This window comes from Polypterus senegalus, chromosome 3, assembly GCF_016835505.1.
Source record: "Polypterus senegalus isolate Bchr_013 chromosome 3, ASM1683550v1, whole genome shotgun sequence".
NCBI lineage: Eukaryota > Metazoa > Chordata > Cladistia > Polypteriformes > Polypteridae > Polypterus > Polypterus senegalus.
Genome location: NC_053156.1, coordinates 208,835,022 through 208,858,468, shown reverse-complemented (window position 1 = coordinate 208,858,468; position 23,447 = coordinate 208,835,022). Strand labels below are relative to the sequence as shown.

The following is a 23,447-nucleotide window of genomic DNA, read 5'->3' as shown; positions in this document are numbered from 1 at the left end:
TAAATTTGCAAAAACCTCAAGTAAACTTTTTTTACGTTGTCATTATGGGGTGTTATGTGTAGAATTCTGAGAAAAAAAATCAATTTAATCAATTTGGAATAAGGCTGTAACAACAAAATGTGGAAAAAGTGATGCGCTGTGAATACTTTCCGTATGCACTGTATATACAGTAGCCTTTAGCATTTAATAAGTAAAACCTGCACTTGTGAAAATAGCTGCACAGTATGAAATGAAATCCCATGGAGAGTTACAGTTTGAACTATCGCTAACATAATATGCAGATAGAGGATACAGGCCCATTGTTCTTTGTAATGCAAGTGTTTCCCCCCATTGAATGAAAGCAGCCATGCTCTGAATACAATAACTTCAGTCATTGTGAACATTTCTGAGTGAATGTTTAAACTGTAATGTATGCTTATGAACTGAAATCTTTTAATCACAAAGGCCTAGAGTAGTTAAGAGTTTATTCAATGTATACCAAAATCTGCATAATTCTAACAAGCCCCAGTGTGTCAGACTATGCAGCTTTCTGCTGAAGAAATCATTAAGCCTGTCTTTAATGCTGTCAGCACACATACTGCACACCCGCCTTCTTCACGGTAGGCTGGGCTCCCAGGATTACATCAACGGCTTGGGTATTTCACTTCATGTTTTATCTTTGCGTTAGTCGGGCGGAGGCACAGGAAAGGGATCTGGCAGGCTTTAAGAATCTAACATGGCTGGGAAGGCTGTCCAAAGGGATATCGAAGAAGGGTTGAAAGAAATGCTTCAGAAAGCCAAAAATACAAAACCAGAGGACTTGGTGCTAACATACAAGGGGGTAAAGTATCCTTCCCTCCTCTGCACGGTGGAAACTTTGAATGAAATTCCTTTTTTTGAAGCCAGACAAGATGATTTATTGCTGGTGGCCTATCCAAAATGTGGTAAGTGAATCTTGTGTAATTGTAATGAATTACTACATAGTAAAATGCAGAAGTAAAATATTAAAAGAAAATAATTTTAATAATGAATAACAACACTAATCATTCTGTGTTGTTATCAAACAACAACATATTTTTTCCCAAACCTGTGTTAGAAATGAAAATTCTTTTTTAAGGCTTTGTGACTTGTAGTAGTGGTACTGCCTACTACTGAGATTGCACATTGTTAAGGTAGTATACTATTTTGCATATGAAACTGGCATTATCAACTCATTTTTCCATTACTTTTTTAATCTGTCTATTCTCCAGTTCAGAGTTTCACAGACCTGTTTTGTATTTTATCAAGACTGACCAAAGCTGCTGTAAGAGCTTATCTTAGAAAGCGAATGTTTGATGTTAAATTCATATAGTGTTTGCTTAATGTGTATAGAATGTTAGTTTCTTATGGCTATCTAGAATATGGTAGCCTTTAACTTTCTATGCTATATCTGAAGAACAGAGTGTTAATTAAGGCAGTTTGGAAATAGTCTATTTAGATATGTTTTCAAATAGGAGATAGCATAGAGATTTCTGAACATATTTAACTTGCTTAACGTGCCTCAAGTACGACTGTTTGACCAAACTTAGAGAAATGAAACAAGTCGCTGTACCCGAATTTATGAGGACTTAAGAGACTGTTTTAACATATAAAAGCATTACTGATTATGATGATCGCTTATATCTTGCCTAAAATAAGGAAGCTTGACTCGTCTGTGTCGGTGGAGCGTCTTGATTGTGATGTAGCTGTTCATAGGCTGTCCCAGCAGAACACAAGTGAGGTTACGAGGAGTGATCTGAGTACAGACTCAAAGCCAGAGAATGTGTTTAAGGGTCTTAAAGGTAATTCAATGAAAAGACAAAATCAGCTTTCCGATATTATGACTGAAATCGAAAGCCTTAAAGTCAATCCTGCAAATTTCACCTAGACAGCGCAGCTGTTCGAAAGCTTTCACAATATACGTAGTCAGATTGAAGAGCTGAGCAGAAGGATATTGTCCATGCTAAATTAAGAAAACTCGATTAAAACATTGAAAACACCATTCACATAGTTTTAACTGCAAGATCGCGATCGCACGGAATCCAGAGTCCCACAAACCTCGCAGCTGAAACGCGTTGTCTACAATAAATGCAGCTTATCGTCCCAGCTAAGCGCTACGGCACCAGCACCTTCATCGACAGTCACGCTTGAACTGTCGGAACTCGATAGAATTCTGCATTACGAGCTTGAAGTTAAAGTAGGAAGGCAGGAACAACCTACAACTAGCGCAGGGGTCGACACTCACAATCAATCGGACGTGCTCATACAGAAGCAAACCGAAAATCATAAGGCAGTCGCCGAAGTTACTTAAGTGTTAGCTCAGCAAAGGGAGAAGCAAGCTGAACCTCCAGCGCCACGTACAAAAGTACCCATATTTAATGGTGATCCTCTAACATACACGTCTTTCACTAGACCTTTTGATTATACTGTGGACAATGTGTTTGAATGAGACCGTGATAAACTGCATTTTCTAGAGCTGTACACTGGAGGCCATCCACAAGAGATCTTTCAAGCTTGCCTTGTACTTTAGAAGTGGGTTATCAAGAGGGAAGAAGACTGTTTAAAATCTACTATTGAGACGGTGGGCAGAAATACAGAGCACACGTTAAAAAAAAATTATAAACTGGCCTCAAATCAAATCAGCAGAGCATGGAGGAGCGTTGGTAGATTTGGCTGTTTTTCTCGGCCCCTGTGTGAACATAGCTGCAACTACCAGAACGAATTCGATACTGGTGAAAGCCTGCGTCGTTTCCAAGCTTCCGTACGAAATGAAGCGTAAGTGCACATCAATAGCTTGCAGTAACGAAAGAAGGGAAGGAAGAGTTGTAAGATTTAACAATTTATGCGATATTTTTGTATTTAGAAGCCCAAAACACGTCTCATTCAGTGCATGGTGCTGCTTCACAAAGTTGCACTTAACATAACATGCAAGTAAGAATGTCTGTTTACGTAAGACAGTACCACGAATACCACCACAAATACGTATCATAATACTCTCAAACCTCCTAAATCAGAATTGTGATAGACAGGCGCTTATGCTGCCAGCTTCACTTGCAAGGATGAAACCAAACGTGGAAAAACAGTCAGTCCATTACAGGGTTCATCAGCGGCGTAGCTAGGGGCGGGGCGGAGGGGGCGGCATTATTGGCCAAAAGGCTCAGTAAAATTCGTGTGTAAGCTGCAGGGTTCGGAAAAATATCACGCATGGATGAAAAAAGTAACATTTTCTCATTTTTATCCACAAATGCGTCACAAATCATTTTCATACTGTACGTCTGTGACGGTATCAGACACAGCAGTTGAAATTTATGAGGCTATAACAAAAATAAACAGACTAAGTAAGTCATTTTCCAACCCACTATATCCTAACACAGGATCATGGGGGTCTGCTGGAGTCATTCCCAGCCAGCACAGGGCACAAGGCAGGAAGAAATCCTGGGCAAGGCATGTCTTTGGACTGCAGGAGGAAACCACATAGTAAAGGGGAGAACATGCAAACTTCAGGCAGTGAGGACCCGGGAAGTGAACCCAGGCCTCCTTACTGCAAGGCAGCAGCCTAACCACTGCGCCACCCAAATATAAACAGTAAACCAATGATAATTTTTAGGAAGATAAACAACTAAGTTACAATTTATTATTTCTTTTCGTTATCAATCTGAATGGTTCTTACCCTGCACAGAAAACATCCCCACCTATCACTTGTACACTACACTGGCTCTGGTTTTCACAGCGTAATTATATTAAACTAATAATAAGAATACGGCTTAGCAGTGTGTCTATACTATATTCTTCTCTAGTTGATGCTTGTAAATAATTTTATTTAAAAATTATTGCTGTTTCTCTATACAGTATATGAATAGATCTGTGTAAAATTTGTTGTAATTTTTCTCTATACGTCATTTTACTTTTCTATTTAGGTTAACATATTCAGATATGTTGGAGGGAGGCAAATTGAAGCACCACCCCACACCAAGCGGCACAAACTCTAGCTATGCCGCTGGGTTCACTCAGGCACACACTCAGTCCTATATGGGGGCTACAAATGAGTTTCCCATTGGGGAACACCCTTCAAAGTCAGTGTTCTCAGTTGGCCATGTTGGAGGTAACAATGCTGCACAGTAATATAAACTGAGAAAGATAATAGCCAGATTATTTATAAATTGAATTTCTTTGGTCAGATTTTATTTGGAATGATAAAACCCAGCCATGGGGGATGCACAAAGCACTTTTTTTCTTCGTGCTGGCCCCAATCCCAGATAAAAGGGGTAGGTTACATCAGGAAGGGCATCCGATGTAAAATTTCACCAGATCAACATAAGGACAACAATACAGATTTTCCAGTATTTAAAGAACATGCTACACCGATAGATATTTTGCCACTTTTAGGAAACGTAACCAGTGTTGTACTGAAAGTTAATTTAGGAAGAAGAAATCAGATAGAAGGCAGAGAAGCTGGTGAGTTTGAATGGCCATTGTTGACTGCAGGGCATGAACTGGATAATGGAGTATGGGTACCGAGTGAAGTAAATATAGAATTAAAACAAGAAACAGTTGAAATAAAAGAAATCCAAGTGTTTTGTGTGTGAAAGGTCTGAAAATTCTAGTGTTAAAATAAATGAGTTGGAAAGAAAGTGCACCAGTTTAGGAGTTGTTTTGAATGAAACAGGACAAGTGAAAGAACAAAGGATGGAGAATGATGCTGCAGAAAGTTTATAAGCATTGCTAGGCTGGTCAGTAATTAAAAAGCACACACACACACTTAGGTTAAGTAATTCAAAACCTAACTGACCAGTTCTTTAAAATGACAGCCTATGAAACTCCCTGAAATAAAATGGAGAAAAGCAAGCTGTTTGTGAGTACAGAACAAAGGTCAGTTTTAGGAGGGATGCTAGATTTTGGCACTTGGGTTTTGGAGAGGTTTTAGCCCATATTTTCAGGTAGCAGTTGCCATACGATAAAAAAAGAACACACAGGCATTGACAAAACAATGGAAGGATAGCGCAGGAAGACAGGATAAGGGAAAATAGTTATTTCTAACTGTTTCCATTTTCTGATCTTTTGCAATAATATTGCTGCTATTTTGAGTTTTGGGTTGGTGCAGGTAATAAATAGTGAAGACTATAGGCAGAGTAAAATCCATGCAGGAGACCAGGTTACAACTAGAATATTGGAGTGGAGTGGCACTCATGACCAAGCTGTTCCAATGAACACCCAGAAGCAGAGTTTGAGTGTTGGCTCCAGGTCGACAACCAAGAAGGTGAGATGGACAGACACTGCTTTGTCACCTTCCATTTTGCACACCTGCTCTCTTAACAGAATAAAGAAAAAGGAAAAGACCAAAGACAAAGACATGAAGAAGATCTGAAGAGACAGCAAGAAAAAGACACTGGGTTTAAATGAGTAACAAATCCACAATCATACAATAATAGAACTAGTCACAATAGCTATAGATTAAAAAAAGTTTGTTTGGCACCCAGGGTATTCCAGCATAAAGTAAATACAGCAAAATTACATTACAAGGAAACTTTGCAGACTAGTACCAAAAATAAGGACATTAAGTATATTAATCTTGGGCTCATCAAATGTAGTGGGTATTAATTAATTAATTAATTGATTAAAAGAATTAATATAATTAATACTAATTTTAAGGAAAAGGTCACATGAGCACCAATATTTAGGTACAGTATAGTCTAATTTGGAAAAAATTGAAGCCCTGATGTGATTGTCAATTGTAGTACAAGCACAGGACTAGCAGAGTAAGAGTAGCATTACTTCAAAATAATATTACTCAACTAGAAGTAAAAAGTAGTCATCCAAAAAACTACTCAAGTAAGAGTAAAAAATGTATTTGGTGAAAAGACTACTCAAGTATTGAGTAACTGTTTGATCATAATAAATGATTTATTTTTAGAAATGTTGTAAGACAGACAAAAATATAAAATAATGTGCAAATTCTGCTTTTTCCAAAAAATAAAATAAAAAATGAGTAAAATAAATAACATCTTTACAAAATAAAGATGCACAAATAACACAATGTTCCAAATCTCTGTTTTTCCACAACAAAGCTTTTGAAACAATGCCTACTGTAGGTAACATGTATGTTTGAACAGTGCAAACTACTTACGGTGGCAAGATATACTGTACACTGACAGTATAATACTGCACTTGTCCTCCAAATAGCACAGCTGATAGAAAATAACATTAGAACAAGGCAGCTTGTGCACGTACAAGAAGTCTCACTTTACCTTGACTGTCTGTGTCTGTGCATGTTCTTCACTCAGTGAAGTGATGGTTATGCTTCAACAGGAGTCGGCTCTCATTTTTCATGTACAGTGGAACCTTGGATTGCGAGTAACTTGGTTTGCGAGTGTTTTGCAAGACAAGCTAAAATTTTAATACATTTTGACTTGATAAACGAGCGATGTCTCACAATATGAGTAGTCCGTATACACTTTGTCTGCCAAGCGTCACGTGATCACAACTGTGCTGATGGTTCTTCTCTCTCTTTCGCTGTGGGATTGTGGGCAATCGTCATTTGGCGTGCCTCACATTGACATTTTTTTTGGCCTGAAGGAAAGGAGGGCAGAATTTATTTTCAAGGAAATACAGGTATCTTAATCATAAAGATAAAAAAAGATTTGGTTGGAATTGCCCTGTGGGGGTTGTGGTTCGTGAATTTGTGCTCAGGTGAGGTAAACTTGGCAAACTTGCATAGGACTGGGCAGACTGGCAGCAAGTATAGAATAAAATTAGGTGGGAATGACACTGTGGGTGTGGTAAATGATAAAGTGAGATGGAAGACTTGAGAAAAATCGGAGGACTAGTGATTGTATGATGTGGATTTATGGAATACAGTAAAAATGACCAAGGACTAGGCACTCTATTAGCAGAGGCAGAATAAGATTTGGTTTGGACTTATGTTATGGATGTGTTATAGGACAAACGGAAGTGCTCGTTATTGAAAGATTACGGAGGTGGGGGTGGGGACATTACGGTGTGGGTTTTGACAGAATGTGGAACTGGGCAAGTTGGCAGAGGATTAGGCAATTTAGAGACAGGTGTTGTAAAAAATTTGGGTGGCAGGTGCACCTGTTCCTTTCCACATCTATAGGGAAGGTTATGAGAAGAATAAGGGGACTATGGATGTCACAGACTGACGTTTTGGAGCAAAGTAGAAATGGAAAAACTGGCATTAGATTAAGCAGCATGGTGGAAAGGGTGTAATACATTTTAGCCTGGATTTGTCCTATGGGTCTGGTACTGGAGAGGCCAAGATATGGACTGGCCCAATCATGAGGACCACAAAAGCATGTGGAATAACTAGATAGATAGATAGATAGATGTGAAAGGCACAATATAATAGATAAGTACTACTTCAGTTTGTCCCCCAAAAACTGCGCCCCCGCCCAAGTTTGTTTTACCAGCCACTACTGAAGGGGAGAGAGCTAGCCGATATGATGGAGAGAAGGAAGGTTAATATATTCTGCGTGCAAGAGATCAGATGGAAGGGAAGTAAGGCTGGGTGTATTGGAGGTGGATTAAAATTGTTCTTCCATTCTGTGAATGAGAGGAGAAATAGGGTAGGGGTTATCCTGAAGGAACAGTGTGCCAAGAGTGTTAAGGAACTTAAAAGAGAGTCGGACACAGTCATGATTATGAAGCTGGAAATTGAAGGATTGATGATGAATGTTATTAATGCATGTGCCCCACAAGTTGGGTGTGTGATGGATGAGAAAGGAAGATTTCTGGAGTGAGTTGACTGAATTAGTAAAGCATGTACTCAAGGGAGAGAGAGTGGTGATTGGAAAGGATTTCAGTGGACATGTTGGTGAAGGGAACAGGCGGGATGTGGAGGTGATGGGTAGGTGTAGTGTCAAGGAGAGGAATGAATATGGTCAGATGGCAGTGGATTTTGCAAAAAGGATGGACATGGCTGTGGTGATTACATATTTTAAGAAGAGGGAGGAACACAAGGTGACATACAAGAGTGGAGGAAGATTCACACAGGTAAATTATTATATCCTATGCAGAAGGGTCAGTCTGAAAAAGATCTGAGACTGCAAAGTGGTGGCAGGGAAAAACATAGGCAGCATAGGACGGTAGTCTGTAGGATGAAGAGTTGCCAGATATCTGGGTAACTACAGCAGAAGTGAAAAGGGAGACAGCTAGAAGGGTGCTTGGTGTGACATCTGGACAGATGAAGGAGGACAAAGAAAAGTGATGGTGGAATGGGGAAGTACAGGAGAGTATACTGTACAAAGGATGATACTGGGGAAGAAGTGTGATAGTCAGAGAGATGAATAAAATAGACAAGAGTGCAAGGAGATAAGGTGCAAGGTGAAGACAGAGGCAGCGAAGACTAAAGAAAAGGCATATGAAGAGCTGTATAAGAGGTTTGACACTAAGGAGGGAGAATAGGACCTGTACCGAATGGCTAGACAGAGGGACCAAGCTAGGAAAGATGAGCAGCAGATTAGGGTGATAAAGGATAAAGTTGGAAACATACTCACAAGTGAGGAGGGTGTATTGAGCAGATGGAAAGCGTACTTTGAGAGTTTGATGAATGAAGGGAATGAGAGAGAAGGTTGAATGATGTAGAGATAATGAATCCGGAACTGCAATAGATTAACAAGGAGGAAGTAAGGACTGCTATGAAGATAAATGAGAAGGCTGTTGGTCCAGATGACACACTCATGGAAGCTTGGAGGTGTTTAGGAGAGATGTCAGTGGAGTTTTTAACCAGATTGTTTAATGGAATCTTGGAAAGTGAGAGGATGCCTGAAGAACAGAGAAGTGTACTGGTACCTATTTTTAAGAATAAGTGTGATGGGCAGAACTGTAGTAACTACAGAGGAATAAAATTGATCAGCCACAGCAAAAAATTATGGGAAAGAATAATGGAAGCAAGGTTAAGAATTATAATTTAGTGCCAGGAAGGAGCACTACAGATGTGATGTTTGCTCTGAGGGTGTTGATGGACAAGTATAGAGAAGGCCAAAAGGAGTTGCACTGTGTCTTTGTAGACCTAGAGAAAGTATATGACAGGGTGCCTGGAGAGGAGTTGTGGTATTGTGTGAGGAACTTGGGAGTGGCAGAGAAGTATGTAAGAGTGGTACAGGATATGTATGATGGAAGTGTGACAGTAGTGAGGTGAGTGACGGATGTGTTTAAGGTGGACATGGGATTACATCAGGAATCGTTTTTGAGTCCTTTCTTTTTTTCAATAGTGATGGACAGGCTGACAGAAGAGATTAGACAGGAGTCACCATGGACTTTGATGTTTGCGGATGTCACTGTGATCTGTAATGAGAGTAGGGAGCAGGTTGAGGAGACCCTGGAGAGGTGAAGATATGCTCTAGAGAAGAGAGGAATGAAGGTCAGTATGACAGAGACAGAATACATGTGTGTGAATGAGAGGGAGGTCAGAGGAATGGTGAGGATGCAGAGAGTACACTTGGCGAAGGAGGATAAGTTTAAATACTTGGGATCTATGGTACAGAATAACGGGAGGTGAGAGAGGTGAAAAAGAGAGTGCAGGCAGGGTGGAGTGAGTGGAGAAGAGTGTCAGGAGTGATTTGTGACACGGGTACCAGAAAGAGTGAAAAGGAAGGTCTACAGGATGGTAGTGAGACCAGCTATGTTATATGAGTTGGAGACAGTGGCACTGACAAAAATACAGGAGACAGAGCTGGAGGTGACAGAGTTAAAGATTTAAGATTTGTACTGGGTGTGACAAGGATGGATAGGATTAGGGACAAGTATATTAGAGGGCTAGCTCAGAGAGGCAAAATTACATTGGTTCATGTGCAGAGGACAGATGCTGAATATATTGGAAGAAGGATGATAAGAATGTAGGTGCCAGGCAAGAGGAAAACAGTTAGGCCTAACAGGAGATTTATGGATGTGGTGAGGGAGGACATGCAGGTGGTGGGTGTGACAGAGCAAAATGCAGAGGACAGGAAGATATGGAAAAAGATGATCCACTGTGGTGACCCCTAATGGGAGCAGCCAAAAGAAGAAGTAGTAACACAGTAATTGAAATATTTTTTTCATTTTGTAATTTTCGCCAAAAATAAAAGCTTGCCTTTAAATAACTTTTGGTAAGGAGTATGAAATCAACAGTAATCTTGCCTTTCTCCCAGAAATCCATGTTAATGCAAGAAACTGGTAACACTGGAATGTGTGAATAATAACAGAACACCTGGCGGAAAAACTCACAAGGGCACAGACAGATTGTACAGAGTCAATACAGACATAAACTGGGTGTTTGATTTAAATTTAGGATGCTGGGCCCATGAGGTTACAACATTAATTATGTACCAACTCTTTTCTTCATGATTAATTTTGATGTACATTTTCAACTGTGGCATTGTTTGTGGCTTGCATATTTGAACATGAATGAAAAGTAAAATATTACAAATAGAAGTATAACTGGATGCTGCTTTCATACAGCATTTATCAAATATGCAGTGTTAATATTAAATGTCAATTGTTGTAACCCTAACCCTAACCCTATAGCACATCATTTTTATTACAGCATTGTTTAGACAATTGTTAATGGTACAAATTTTCCCATGTAACCCAGTTTTCCTCATACATCCTTAAATTATGTGCATTAGGTTACCTGGATTGGCCCTGTTCAGGTAAGTGTGGGTGTTTTGAGTGATTAAACCACCTATGTGGTAAGCTGACATCTCAATTAAGGTTGATTAAAAGTACTGTTCTCGTCTTTGGTATTTTAACCAGAAATTAAACAGCAGCCAAACCCTACCTCACAAAAGATTCATAGACTCAGGAAATAGCGCCTTGCTCCAATTTTATTTCGATTTTATGAAGTTAGAGTGGAACTGTAAAGAAGCAAATTACAAATAATTACTGATTTAAAATAAACAATATAAGTTTGTTATATATTTATCCAATTAACTTAAAATAATACTTAGAGGCTTTACTTCGATGGGACTAACAAACACTGACTATTCGTGAACCTTGCTGTCTAACCACTGACTTACTTTAATTCTACTTCCTTACAATTATTCACATGAATATTCAAAAAGTTATGTTAACAAACAGCTATTCTGCGAGGCACAACAATGAAAACATAATAAATTTAATAAACGAAAGGAGACCATTCAATCATCTAGCTTTTTTGTTTAGCTAATAGCTAAGCTGTCCCAATATCTCATCCAGATTCTTCTTAAAGGTTGTCAGGGTTTCTGCTCCAACTACATGTCTCAGTAGTTTGTTCCGGAGTTCCACAAGTCTTTGTGTAAAGCTGTTCTTCCTGGCTCCAAGTCCACTTACTGTATATACACAGTTTTACAATATGACACGGTACTTTTACAGATATAATCAGTTGTTCTGAAATACATTTTCTTGCTCTAGAGAAACATCTTTCTGAAAAGTAGGAGTATTAACCTCAGCACTACATTTTTTCTGAAAAAGAAAATTGAAACACGTTGCATTTTCTGGCTTGAAAAATTTCAGTTTTATTAAATCTCATCATTCTACTGTAAAATGTTCAAAACACTAAAAGTACAAAGTCAGAAGTGTAGAAAGTACAATAATGATACAAATAATAATTACAATTAATAATTATAATAATATAAACAGCACACAAGAGTCACGAGCATCACTTTCAGATTCACCAGAATCGCTTTCAGTTTCACAGAACATTTCAGTTTCACTGCCTGAAGACAGATTCACCTCATTGTCATTTCTGAGAAGCTCCATTATGAGGCTAGGAGAAGATGCGTCTACACCATTCGCCCACCCCCGGGTTTGGTTTACCGGATATACAATTAAAAGAGATTGTTATTTTCATTGGAATTGTTACATATGCATTATTTTCACTTTTACTTTAAAACTTTTGTAAAAACAATACTTGTCCTTTATCTCTGGCCCCGGGTGTGGTTACATCTCTTTCTCGCAGGACGTATAACACTGCTCACGTTGTGAAGGGGGTGCAGCTGAACACACACTAAGGAGATGTCTTCCTGCTGCTGGTGAGCTGCCTATTCTGCTAATCTCGGTGCCCGATCATTTAAAAGCCTGTACAGCAGCTGTCCTTTTGCCACTTCGTGTCTCTGCCGCTTGCATTCTGAAAGGGGAGTGGGGTGGTGTTTAGTGGCTGAACACACGCTAAGGAGAAGTGGTCAGATTATGTGCTGGATTTCTGTTGCTGTCAAGCTGAGTGTTTTGCTTGTCAGTTGTCATTGTTTTAAGAGCTGGGAGCACACGAAGCGTGTCTTCCAAAAGCAATCCATCAACGCTAGATTAGATTTCCGTGGACTTGTTTTAAATGATGTCTCACTGCCTTGTCTCGCGTGACGTTGTAAAAAAAATAGTTGTCCTTTATTTCCGGCTGCCCCTGAGTACTGCTGCAATAAATAATTTCATCGAAGGTCGCGCATAATCACTGCGGCATGAAACCCATGTTTAATAATGTGCTTAAACTCCTATCATCATGAAAATGATATCACGTATACATCTCAGTATTTTAGTTATTCAGAGAGCTGTAATATCACAAATGTAATGGATTTCTGTGTCCAGTCGGAGGAAGAGAGCCGGTTTAAGAAGCAAGTAGTGATTCACACACACAGAGCACATAGAAGATCATATACAAAACAAAGCATTTAATGTGCTACTTTAATTACGATGTGATTTAAGAAACTGGTTAATTACATGATTTTAAGATGACGTTTATGATGTTCTCCTTTAATGACAAAATAAACTACATAATTAAAGTGGAAATTTCGAGATTGAAGTTGACATTTCGTGCGTTTTTCCCCACTGTGTGCCTTTTTTTTCTCTGTACCCTAATAAGCTTTCATATGACACTCAGATGGTGGGTTACAATTCACATTTTCACGGCGACTTTGATATCTGAGCTTTCAAGTTTCTCCAACATGCTATGTCACTCGATCAACTTCCTTTTGTTGATTATACCACGGTTTATTTGAACAAATAGTATGTTTTTCCTTTACCTCCACTTGGTATTCGCTGAAATTCTTATATTTTCCCCCGTGCTTTTCCCATTGTCTTTTCACAGAAGGCTGAGCTTAAGGGCGATTTATACTGATTTGCATATTCAAAGAGGCGTAATTCTGGGAGGAGTTGGGGCGGGACATAAGATGCATGCACAAGTGTTAGTTTTCACGCTAATCGTGATTTATGTAGCGGAAGAACGTGGAAGTTGAAGTACACACAGATTCATGCATCTGGATTTTTCTATGCGTAAGCACATTTCAGCTTTTTTGCTTACGTCATGTTATAGTGCAAATTCTACACATGGCATTATGCATGAGGCCTCAGGAGATTTTAAATTTAAATCTGGCTGACTTTGCCAAGAAGCTAAAACTTGATCCTCCAGCAGGACAATGATCCAAAACATATCTCCAAATCAACACAAAAATGTTTAAAGAAATACAAAATCAAGCTTCTGCCATGGCTGTTTCAGTCCCTGGACCTAAACCTCATTGAAAAACAGTGGGGTGAGCCAAGAGGATAAGGCAAAAGAGAAGACGTAGGAACCCAGATGATCTACAAGGATTCTGTAAAAAAAGGAATGGTCTTAGATTTCATGCTCTATATTCTCTATTTTGTGTTTTCTCTCTCCCTCTTTACTTTGACTCTTTTCCTCCAATTGTCACTAAACTCCAGAGTTGGTAGCTTCTTTGTATTAATGGAGTGAGGTTGCATTTCCCAGGTTTTCTTTATAGAATGTGATTTACAAAGAGTAATTAAAACAAAATCCTGGACTGGTCAGTAATAAATATAGCCTTTTAGTTTTTACTTGAAAGTAATTCCCTAGGAGTAAAGATGCAGAGAAAGCATACATTTATGAAAACATGTAAACTGCTAATCTTGTCAAAGGGATTAACTTCCTCCAGAAGCTTGTAAAATATAGAGTCATTACAGTTTTGACATTAGCTTTAACACTTGTGTAGCATTTTTCATAGATGTGAACTACTCATCCCTGTTTGTATCTGAGCTTCGAGATGTCATGGTTGGATAAAATGCTAGTTTTGATATTTTCCCTATAATGTAACATGAAAAGAACAGCAAATTCCACATTTTGTCATGCATCTATACATTCCCCAAACCTATTTGAAATCAGACATTATACTAACAACAAAATGCATAAAGCAGGACCAACACACCAGTTCAATGTTGGTTAACACTAGAATTACCAGATCCTATGAAAAAACTTGTAGATCCAACCCACCTGAAATCCGTTCACACCTCTCTGCCAGTGTCTTTTGTCCTGTAAATGTGCCAATAAAGACAAGCAGCAAGCAGCCTACTATTCCATCTTAGAACGTGTACAAACTTCTCCCAGCTCATGCCTTAATTGATTACCAGGGAGTGAAGTGCTGGAGTTTTAGAGTGGAAATAATAGATCGTTATTTGGAACATATGCATTTCATGTGTGTTCCGTTTCTACAATAATCTGTGTAAACATATTTTTAAAAAAGAAACGTTTTTCATATTTTAGTAGTAAATGACAAAATGTAGGTATAAGCTATATAATGTACTAGCAAAATACCCTCGCTTCGCAGCGGAGTAGTGTGTTAAAGAAGTAATGAAAAAGAAAAGGAAACATTTTAATAATAACGTAACATGATTGACAATGTAATTGTTTTGTCATTGTCATGAGTGTTGCTGGCATATATATATATATATAAACTGCTCAAAAAAATTAAAGGAACACTTTGAAAACACATCATCAGATCTCAATGGGAAAAAGAAATCCTCCTGGATATCTATACTGATATAGACTGGGTAATGTGTTAGGAACGAAAGGATGCCACATCGTTTGATGGAAATGAAAATGATCAACCTACAGAGCCCTGAATTCAAAGACGCCCCAAAAATCTGAGTGAAAAAAGTATGTGGCAGGCTAGTCCATTTTGCCTGACAACATCGGTGCATGCTTTTAATGAGATGACAGATGGTGTTGTGGGGGATCTCCTCCCAGATCTGGACCAGGGCATCACTGAGCTCCTGGACAGTCTGAGGTGCAACCTGGTGGCATTGGATGGACCAAAACATAATGTCCCAGAGGTGTTCTATTGGATTTAGGTCGGGAAAGTGTGGTGGCCAGTCAATGGTATCAATTCCTTCATCCTCCAGGAACTGCCTGCATACTCACCACATGAGGCCAGGAATTGTCGTGCACCAGGAGCCACTGTACCAGCATAGGGTCTGACAATGGGTCCAAGGATTTCATCCTGATACCTAATGGCAGCCAAGGTGCCTTTGTCAAGCCTGTAGCGGTGTGTGACCCTCCATGGATATGCCTCCCCAGACAATCATTAACCCACCACCAAACTGCTCATGCTGAATGATGTTACAGGCAGCATAATGTTCTCCATGGCTTCTCCAGACCCTTTCACTTCTGTCACGTGCTCAGGATGAACCTGCTCTCATCTGTAAAAAGCACAGGGCACCAGTGGTGCATCTGCCAATTCTGGTATTCTATGGCGAATGCCAATCGAGCTGCATGCTGCTGGGCAGTGAGCTCAGGGCCCATTAGAGGACATGGGGCCCTTGGGTCACCCTCATGAAGTCTTTCTGGTTGTTTGGTCAGAGACATTCACACCAGTGGCCTGCTGGAGGTCATTTTGTAGGGCTCTGGCAGTGCTCATCCTGTTTCTCCTTGCCCAAAGGAGCAGATACTGGTCCTGCTGATGGGTTATGGACCTTCTATGGCCCTCTCCAGCTCTCCTAGAGTAACTGCTTGTCTCCTAGAATCTCCTCCATGCCCTTGAGACTGTGCAGGGAGACACAGCAAACCTTCTGGCAATGACACGTATTGATGTGCCATCCTGGAGAAGTTGGACTACCTGTGCAACCTCTGTAGGGTCCAGGTATCGCCTCATGCTACCAGTAGTGACACTGACTGTAGCCAAATGCAAAACTAGTGAAGAAACAGTCAGAAAAGATGAGGAGGGAAAAATGTCAGTGGCCTCCACCTGTTAAACCATTCCTGTTTTGGGGGTCATCTCATTGTTACCCCTCTAGTGCATCTGTTGTTAATTTCATTAACACCACAGCAGCTGAAACTGATTAACAACCCCCTCTGCTACTTAACTGACCAGATTAATATCCCATAAGTTTCATTGACTTTATACTATACTCTGATTAAAAAGTGTTCCTTTAATTCTTTTGAGCAGTATATATATCTCCTTTGGGGTGCGAGCAGCTGTTGCTGGGGGTGCCAGAATCCATCGAGGAAGAAAAATGAAAAACATTATTTGTACAAAATCTTAATTTATCTATCCCTTCCTAAATAATTAAATGGGCAGGCTATTTCGTATCAGTGCAATACGCTGCTTGTTAAAACGGATGCCTCCTGCTCTTACGTTCACTTAGTGCTGCGTGGGTATTATGAACTATCGTATCTGTTCAAGTTCTATTTAAATTTTAAATATAAGTAATTTTTATTTAGTCGACAGAAATATGTTTAGTAGGAATAAAAGTTAAATATAGTCATCATTGCATACATTTTTCTTCACGATAGAAATTTAAAGACTAAATTCAACTTCCATTCCTACCAAAGATATTTCTGGCGACTAAATAGAACCTACTTATATCCAAATTCGAGCTATTGAGCTGTCGCCTACCTGCCTGAATAAGTCACCTCGCCGCTCTTACTTTTTTACCGTTCATTTAATCATGGCTAGTCGCGGAAAAATTATAAAATGGAAGGAGGATTACACTGAGTATGACTTTACCAAAACAATTATTGATGGCTTAATAAAGTATCCATTATTCATAAAGCTTCAATTGGTAATCTGTTTTTCTCATGCTAACCTCATATTTTTCATACTTCTTCTCAAACCAAGGGGGTGCGAGGGTAAAATGAATCGGGAAGCGCTGATATATATATATTAATTATATAGAAATATTTTTACTGTCAAATAATGCAAACAGTACGCGGCACGTGTTTCGCCCTAATTCTGGGCTCATCAGGCGTACACACTCACTGCACCTCCTCTCGGGAATCGAACCTCGGACGTCAGCGCTAAAGGCAAAGTCTCTCATGTTGCGCCACGGCGTGTGGTTCATTTATTTGTCAGTATGTAGATCGGGGTGTGTGTGTATATATATATATATATATATACTAGCAAAATACCCGCGCTTCGCAGTGGAGAAGTAGTGTGTTAATGAAGGTATGAAAAAGAAAAGGAAAAATTTTAAAAATAACGTAACATGATTGTTAATGTAATTGTTTTGTCATTGTTATGAGTGTTGTTCTCATATCTATATATATATATCTATATATATATCTATATATATATATCTATCTATCTATATCTATACATATATATACACATGCATATCTTCATATCTATATACATATATACATATCTACATATACACATATATATATACATACCTATCTACATCATATATACACACATACATACATACATACACACACACAAATTATATATATATATATATATATATAATGTAGATAGGTGTGTGTGTATATATATATACACATACATACAAACATACACACAGGTATATATATGTGTATATATATGTATGTGTCTATATGTGTGTGTGTAGCTTTGGTCACTGAGTGCAAGGGAAAAATAATAAAATATAGTCTATAAGTTATTAAACAGTAAAACATTAATGTTTTAAGAAGTACAGGTACATTGAGCACTACTGGAGTGGTTATGGTAAACTACATTTTAAAGACTGTGTAACACAACAGGTAAGTAGTACTAACAGCAGCTAAAATGTATATGGATCATCTCTCGGTAGTAGATCCCTTTTGAAAGGCGCTACACGACGGCTGTGGTATAGAAATTACATTTTCTATGTGAACGTTTAAATTTCTGCCTCTGGTAATGTGCCTTACCGGCATTACCAGCAATTAAAGAAAATTAGTTTTGTGTCCTCTGCAGTGTTAAGAGAGAAAGGCTTTGGTTTGGGATAAAAGAAAAAAAGGTGTAAAGAAAGGAAAGTTGCCTTTTTCTTTTATATAGTATAGAGAGATGTGTTTGCTGACGATATGATCGCCTTTTGGGGACAGTCGCAGTGGGTCTTGTGTAGACTGGTGAGACGCCCCTGCCATTAATCGGCTGTGATGGCACTGTCAGTCCTCCACTCTTGTGCGTGTCTTCATAATCCGAGCTGACGACCTCATAATCGTATACGTGCAAAAGAAAGTTCAAATCGCCTTAATATTAGTTTGCCGCGGTGTAGAAAAGGGGTCCCATGTTTGCACTTCTCTGGGCTATAGCTCAGGGGGAGGATGAAAAAAATTAAAAGTGCTCACTTTGACTTAAGGCAGAAGCGCAGTCAGCATCTCAAAGGCCAGCACAGCTATGCGCGCGCACCGGCTGCTCGACTTTTGCTGGGCAGGAGACCCCAGTTTTTGCAGACACTTTCACGATATCAAAAGTCTCAGCCTTTTGAGGTCATTCATATATATATATATATATATATATATATATATATGGATGGATGGCCAGCCATTTATCCCGGCCAATACCCCCAAGCCGCCAGGTGGAGCCCTCCTTGTAGCGTGTAGGTCCCCAGAAGACCAGCAGGGCATCATGGACAATGGAGTTTTTATGCAAAGCCCTGCTGGATGCCATGGGGGCCACAGGAGGGAGCTGCAGGGAGGACCGAAGGCTTCTTCGTGCCCTGTGACCCGGAGGTTCGTCATAGGAAGAGCGACGGACTTCCGGGTTGAAGAAAAGAACTTTTACCTGACCCGGAAGTGATTGAGGATCACATGGACTGGGGATTGAGAACACTTCCGGGTCAAGGAGTATAAAAGGACTTTGGGAACTCACAGACAATGAGCTAAGCTGGGTGGAAGGGTGGAAACGCGTCTGGGAGCTAGAGGATTGGTTTATTGTATTTGAGATTTATTATATGAGTATTGTGGTAGAGAGTGTGCTTTGTGCACTGTGGAAGAGAAATAAAGTCAACATTCGGACTTTTACCCGGTGTCTGGAGTCGTGGACAGGGTTCAAGGGAGCGAGCGATCGCTCACAATATATATATATATATATATATATATATATATATATATATATATATATATATATATATAGCAAAATACCGCCCTCGCAGCTGAGAAGTAGTGTGTTAAAGAAGTAATGAAAAGAAAAGGAAACATTTTAATAATAACGTAACATGATTGACATTGTCATGAGTGTTGCTGTCATATATATGCCTGCCTAAATAAGTCACCCTCACTTCGCTCATACTTTTTTACCGCTCATTTAATCATGGCTAGTGGCAGAAAAATTATAAAATGGAAGGAGGATTACACTGAGTATGGCTTTACCAAAACAATTATTGAGGGCGAATCGATTATTCATAAAGCTTGAATTGGTGATCTGTTTTTCTGTGTTAACCTCATATTTTTTCATACTTCTTCTCAAACTAAGGTGGTGCGAGGAGAAAATGAATCGGGATGCGCTGATCAATGTAATCGGTGTACCAGGAAATCATGCATTGACAAAAGTTCCCCTTTGCTTGTAATGCAAAGTGTGATTAAATGCATTATTTTTTAACGCGTTATGGAGCACATGCATCGAAGCTTCTCAGCTGTGCTTGTGCTAAGAAAAGGAAAGATTTTAAAAATAACGTAACACGATTGTCAATGTAACCTTTTGTAAGTAGTGCCTGGAGGATTCAGAGTGTGGAGAAACTGTAGAGACAGCGTGTGTATTAACTTGTGGATTTTTCTGGGAGTATTTGGTGGCAGTGTGACGAAGTTGCTTCGAAAGACGGCGTTAGCCGCAGAGCTCAGCTCAGAGCGAAATGAGGTAAATGGGAGGGGAGATGATGACGTGACTCCCCCATCCGCATTAACTGTCAATCCCCCACAAACACAGTCTCTCGGAATTTGCATAAGCACAGCACTTCACCTGCAATTTTAACTTAGTTACAAAGTGATCAAAACTCTCGTTTATATCCTGCGTCCTCTCATTAAACTTGTATCCTGCATTACCTGTGTGCATCAGAAACGCCAGCGGTAGCCTGTCTATGAACTTAATTTAAAGTTTAGGTTTACACCTTGCTTTCTTTCCGAAGTAGCAGCACTCATGAATATGGTAGTATATGTCACTCGCTCACTTCTTATTGTTACACTGCCTTCTCAATTATATAATGCATGTTTTCTTCAGCACTTTTTGGAGGTCTTCCTGGTTTTCTACGCACTGCGTTGACAGTCAGTTCACGTGATTACGTGGAAGGCGTGATGATGTCACACCTAAACTCCCCACGGCTTTCGAGCTCAGCTCCATTACAGTAAATGGAGAAAAATACCTTTGCAGTTATGACCATTACGCGTAGAATTTCGAAATGAAAACTGCCCAGCTTTGTAAGTAAGCTGTAAGGAATGAGCCTGCCAAATTTCAGCCTTCTACCTACACGGGAAGCTGGAGAATTAGTGATGAGTGAGTGAGTGAGTGAGTGAGTGAGTGAGTGAGTGAGTGAGTGAGTGCTTTGCCTTTACTGGTATAGATATATATATATACATATATATATTATATATATATATCTATATATCTATACTAATAAAATGCAAAGCCCTCACTGAACACTACGTGTTCCCAAATCTGCACTTTGTTGATAAACTGAGCGCACTGCGCACTGAATTCGCACGGCGCTTTGGTGACTTTGAAGAACAAAAAGAATTTTGCGTTGTTTCAACCCATTTGCCGTCGATGTGGAAATTGCACCTGTGCACATTCAGATGGAGGTGATTGAGCTGCAGTGTAATGGCACACTGAAGGCAAAGTACGATACTGCAGGGCCCGCAAACTTCATTCCCGCACAAATGCTCCAGCTCCGTCTACATGCGGCTCGAACCTTATGCATGTTTGGTAGCACATATCTGTGTGAGAAGTTCTTCTCAGTCATGAAGACTAACAAAACAGCACACAGGAGTCGCCTCACTGATGAGCACCTGCAGTCCATCCTGACAATCTCCACAACACAGAACCTCACACCAAACATAAACGAACTTGTTGCCAAAAAAAGATGCCAGGCGCCCAGCTCTGATAAAATTACATAAGAGCAAAGACAACTGAATGATTTGATTTGTTATTGCTGAAAAGAACAAATTTTATTTATATTTCCAGGTTTTGTTATGCACCATGTTCATATTTGAATTTGTATTATTTTGACAGGATATAATTTTATGGAGAGCAAAATCTTTTGGGATATTTAAAATTTAAGTTTATTTTTTATATAAAATTACATAAGAGTAAAGAAATTTAAATGTAAATGGAGATGGCCGTAGTGCATGCGATGATCTTTCGCTCAGAGCGTTTGCAGTGCCTTCAGTGGCCTCGGAGAGTTCCTCATATCGGCTTCTATCCAATCAATGGGTCTTAATACGGTGATGTTGCCGTACACCTGCTAGAGGGCACTACTGACACCAACTCAAAATCTGATTGGTTGAAGCAACAGGTTAATCGACATTTATTCTGTGTCAGAGTGCCTCCACAACAGATTATGAAAGCCTCTCTGCCTGGCAACAAATGATGGCTGAAATGTGATTGGTTAAATATTTTAATACGAAACTCTGCCTTCCACGGCTATGGAGCTGCATTCTATTACAGTATATGGACAAAAATACGTTCCAGTTATGACCATTACGTGTAGAATTTCAAAATGAAACCTGCCCAGCTTTTGTAAGTAAGCTGTAAGGAATGAGCCTGCCAAATTTCAGCCTTCTACCTACACGGGAAGTGAGTGAGTGAGTGAGTGAGTGAGTGCGTGCGTGCTTTGCCTTTTATTAGGATAGATGAAGCCTGAAGTCCAAAGATCAAATAAACACTTTCACAAAAGGTTCAAGGAAAAGTCAACAGCTTCCATGGCGTACCAGTAAGATTTGCTAACTTATAACCAAGTGTCCCTGACTGCCTCCTATATTTGTCATTTTCAGTAGTGAGCTGCTCTTATTGTTAATATTATACAGTACACAAATTGGCTTGCATCTGTAACAGATGGTGTACATTTATGGGACTTGTAAAAGTTACCGTTTTATTTTCACTTTTATTCTCTCAGTCACAATCATGATACATACTACCGCCCCCCACCCAGGGATCTGATGCTGATAGTTTTTATTTGAAAGTGGGAGTAACTGTAGATGTGAGTGTTTTGAGGTAATGGAACTGACATTCTCTCATCTGGAGGGATGAAAGCTGACACACAAACGCTGGTTAATCTGCCTTCTTCGTATCTCACCGTCACTTGATCCATCCATCCATTTTCTAATCCGCTGAATCCGAACACAGGGTCACGGGGGTCTGCTGGAGCCAATCCCAGCCAACACAGGGCACAAGGCAGGAACCAATCCTGGGCAGGGTGCCAACCCACCGCAGGACACACACAAACACACCAAGCACACACTAGGGCCAATTTAGAGTCACCAATCCACCTAACCTGCATGTCTTTGGATTGTGGGAGGAAACCGCTGGAGAAACGGGAGAACATGCAAACTCCACGCAGGGAGGACCCGGGAAGCGAACCCGGGTCTCCTAACTGCGAGGCAGCAGCGCTACCACTGCGCCACCGTGCCGCCCCGTCACTTGATTCTTTTTTTAATCCGTGTTATTGAGTGTTCCTGCTCACGCTGAATTAGTATGTGCCTTATGGTCTATGATGTCAAAAAAAAAAAAACAGAGACCTAGGTATATATGATATTTGGAATTATTTGTTTTATGTCCTGTATAGTACATTTCGGAAAACATTGTGGCACGAATGCAACATTACTCATATTATTCATATTCATTCGCATAACATCTTGTGGTTGTAATAAGTGACCATGTGTTTTTTTCCCCCCGATCTTGCCAGTCCCCACATGTTGCTGTATGCTGTTTCTTTTGTACTCCAGTGTGTGCATTACAACAGGTACACACGTCGTAAATCTAGGAGGGACGGTTCTTGAAGCATGGAGAAAAAAAAGAAAGAGACAAATATATGGGACATTGGGTATAAGTTTATGGTACTTGTAAAAGTTAGGTTTTTTCAGTTTTATTCTCTCAATCACGATCACGCTGTACCCCCCACCCCTCCTGATCTGACTCTATAGTGTACAGCCCCATCATAAATTCACAACCGATCTGATGCTGTTCGTTTTCAAATAATATTGCATTAATGCGATAATGTTTTCACATATATTGTCTCTTTCTTTCAGGTGTGTACTAGAAACCACAGCATAGAGAGAAGTTTGCGCATTGCAACAGGTACACATGTCGTAAATGTAGGAAGGACAACAACAAAAACATTTATTTATATAGCACATTTTCATACAAAAATGTAGCTCAAAGTGCTTTACATAATGAAGAATAGAAAAATAAAAGACACAGTAAGAAATTAAAATAAGTCAACATTAATTAACATAGAATAAGAGTAAGGTCTGATGGCCGGGGGGACAGAAAAAACAAAAAAAAACTCCA

At 39.6% G+C, this 23,447-nt stretch overlaps 1 protein-coding gene across 1 annotated transcript in view; it reads left to right on the top strand.

The window, feature by feature from the left end:
- Positions 1-649: 649 nt before the first annotated feature.
- LOC120525795 (sulfotransferase 6B1-like) overlaps positions 650-23,447 on the top strand; it is a 60,567-nt gene continuing 37,769 nt past the window's right edge. The window contains exon 1 of the mRNA XM_039748395.1: positions 650-923. Coding sequence (XP_039604329.1) covers positions 716-923 — 208 coding nt within the window. The 5' untranslated portion in view covers positions 650-715. The remainder of the gene's footprint in view (positions 924-23,447) is intronic.